The sequence below is a fragment of the Stenella coeruleoalba genome, assembly GCF_951394435.1.
Source record: "Stenella coeruleoalba genome assembly, chromosome: 9".
In the NCBI taxonomy this organism is placed as follows: domain Eukaryota; kingdom Metazoa; phylum Chordata; class Mammalia; order Artiodactyla; family Delphinidae; genus Stenella; species Stenella coeruleoalba.
The window spans coordinates 66994232-66995735 of record NC_137155.1 but is presented as its reverse complement, the minus strand read 5'-3'; the positions used below and the strand labels follow the sequence as shown (position 1 = coordinate 66995735).

Below are 1504 nucleotides of genomic sequence, written 5' to 3'. Positions count from 1 at the left end.
ACTTAATACCATATACAAAAATTAACTTAAAATGGATCAAAGACTTAAATATAAGAGTTAAAATGATAAAACTCTTTGAAGAAAACATAGGACAAAATCTTTGCAGCATTGGATTTGGCAGTGATTTATTGGATATGACACTAAAGAGGCAACAGAAGAAAAAATAGACAAATTGGACAACAAAACTTTAAAAATTTTGTGCATCAAATGGCACTATCAACAGAGTGCCAGGCAATCTGCAGAATGGAAGAAAATATTTGCAAATCATACACATGGTAAGGGATTAACATCCCTTATCATATATAGAGAGAACTCCTAAAGCTCAATAACAACAACAAAAAAAAAACCAATTCAAAAATGGATAAAAAACTTGAAGAAACATTTCTCCAGCGAAGATATACAAATGTCCAATAAACACATGAAAAGATGCTCAACATCACTACTCGTTAGAAAAATGAAATATCAAAGCTGCAGTGAAATACCATCTCAAACCCATTAGGATGGCTACTATATACTATATGAACAAACAGAAAATAACACATGTGAGCAAGGATGTGGTGAAATTAGAACCTCTGTGCACTGTTGGTGGAAATGTAAAATAGTATAGCCACGGTGGAAAAAGAACATGATTGTTCCTCGATGATTAAAAATAGAAATACAGCTTTTTGGATCCGCCATCTGCGGTGGCACCGCCGCCAATATGCAGATATTCGTGAAGACCCTGACGGGGAAGACCATCACTCTCGAGGTCAAACCCTCGGATACAATAGAAAATGTAAAGGCCAAGATCCAGGACAAGGAAGGAATTCCTCCTGACCACCAAAGACTGATCTTTGCTGGCAAGCAACGGGAAAATGGACGTACTCTGTCTGACTACAACATTCAAAAGGAGCCCACTCTTCATCTTGTGTTGAGACTTCGTGGTGGCGCTAAGAAAAGGAAGAAGTCTTACACCACTCCCAAGAAGAACAAGCATACGAGAAAGAAGGTTAAGCTGGCTGTCCTGAAATACTATAAGGCGGATGAGAATGGCAAAATCAGTCGCCTTTGTCAGGAGTGCCCTTCAGATGAATGTGGTGCTGGAGTTTTTATGGCCAGCCACTTTGACAGACATTATTGTGGCAAATGTTGTCTGACCTATTGTTTCAACAAACCAGAAGACAAGTGATTGTATATTGGTTAATAAAAGACATGAACTAATGAACTAAAAAAATAATAATAATAAAAAAGAAATACAATATATTAGCAATCCCACTTCTGGGTATATGCCCAAAAGAACTAACATCTGGGTCTCAAAGAGATATTTGTATACCCATGTTCATAGCAGCAATATTCATAATAGCCAAAATGTGGAAGCAAACCAAGTGTTCACCTACAGATGATGGGTAAGTGAAATATGGTGTATATATGTATGCAATGGAAGATTATTCAACCTCAAGAAGGAAGAAACTTCTGATGTATGCTACAGGATGGATGAATCTTGTGAACGTTTTGCCAAATGAAA

General features: G+C 37.0%; 1 protein-coding gene across 1 annotated transcript; it reads left to right on the top strand.

Moving 5' to 3' along the window:
- Positions 1–675: 675 nt before the first annotated feature.
- Positions 676–1224, top strand: LOC307191185 (ubiquitin-ribosomal protein eS31 fusion protein-like). The gene has a single exon (XM_079931020.1). It carries the CDS (start codon positions 701–703, stop codon positions 1166–1168), a length of 468 nt encoding a protein of 155 aa, XP_079787146.1. The 5' UTR covers positions 676–700; the 3' UTR covers positions 1169–1224.
- The last annotated feature ends 280 nt before the right edge of the window (positions 1225–1504 follow it).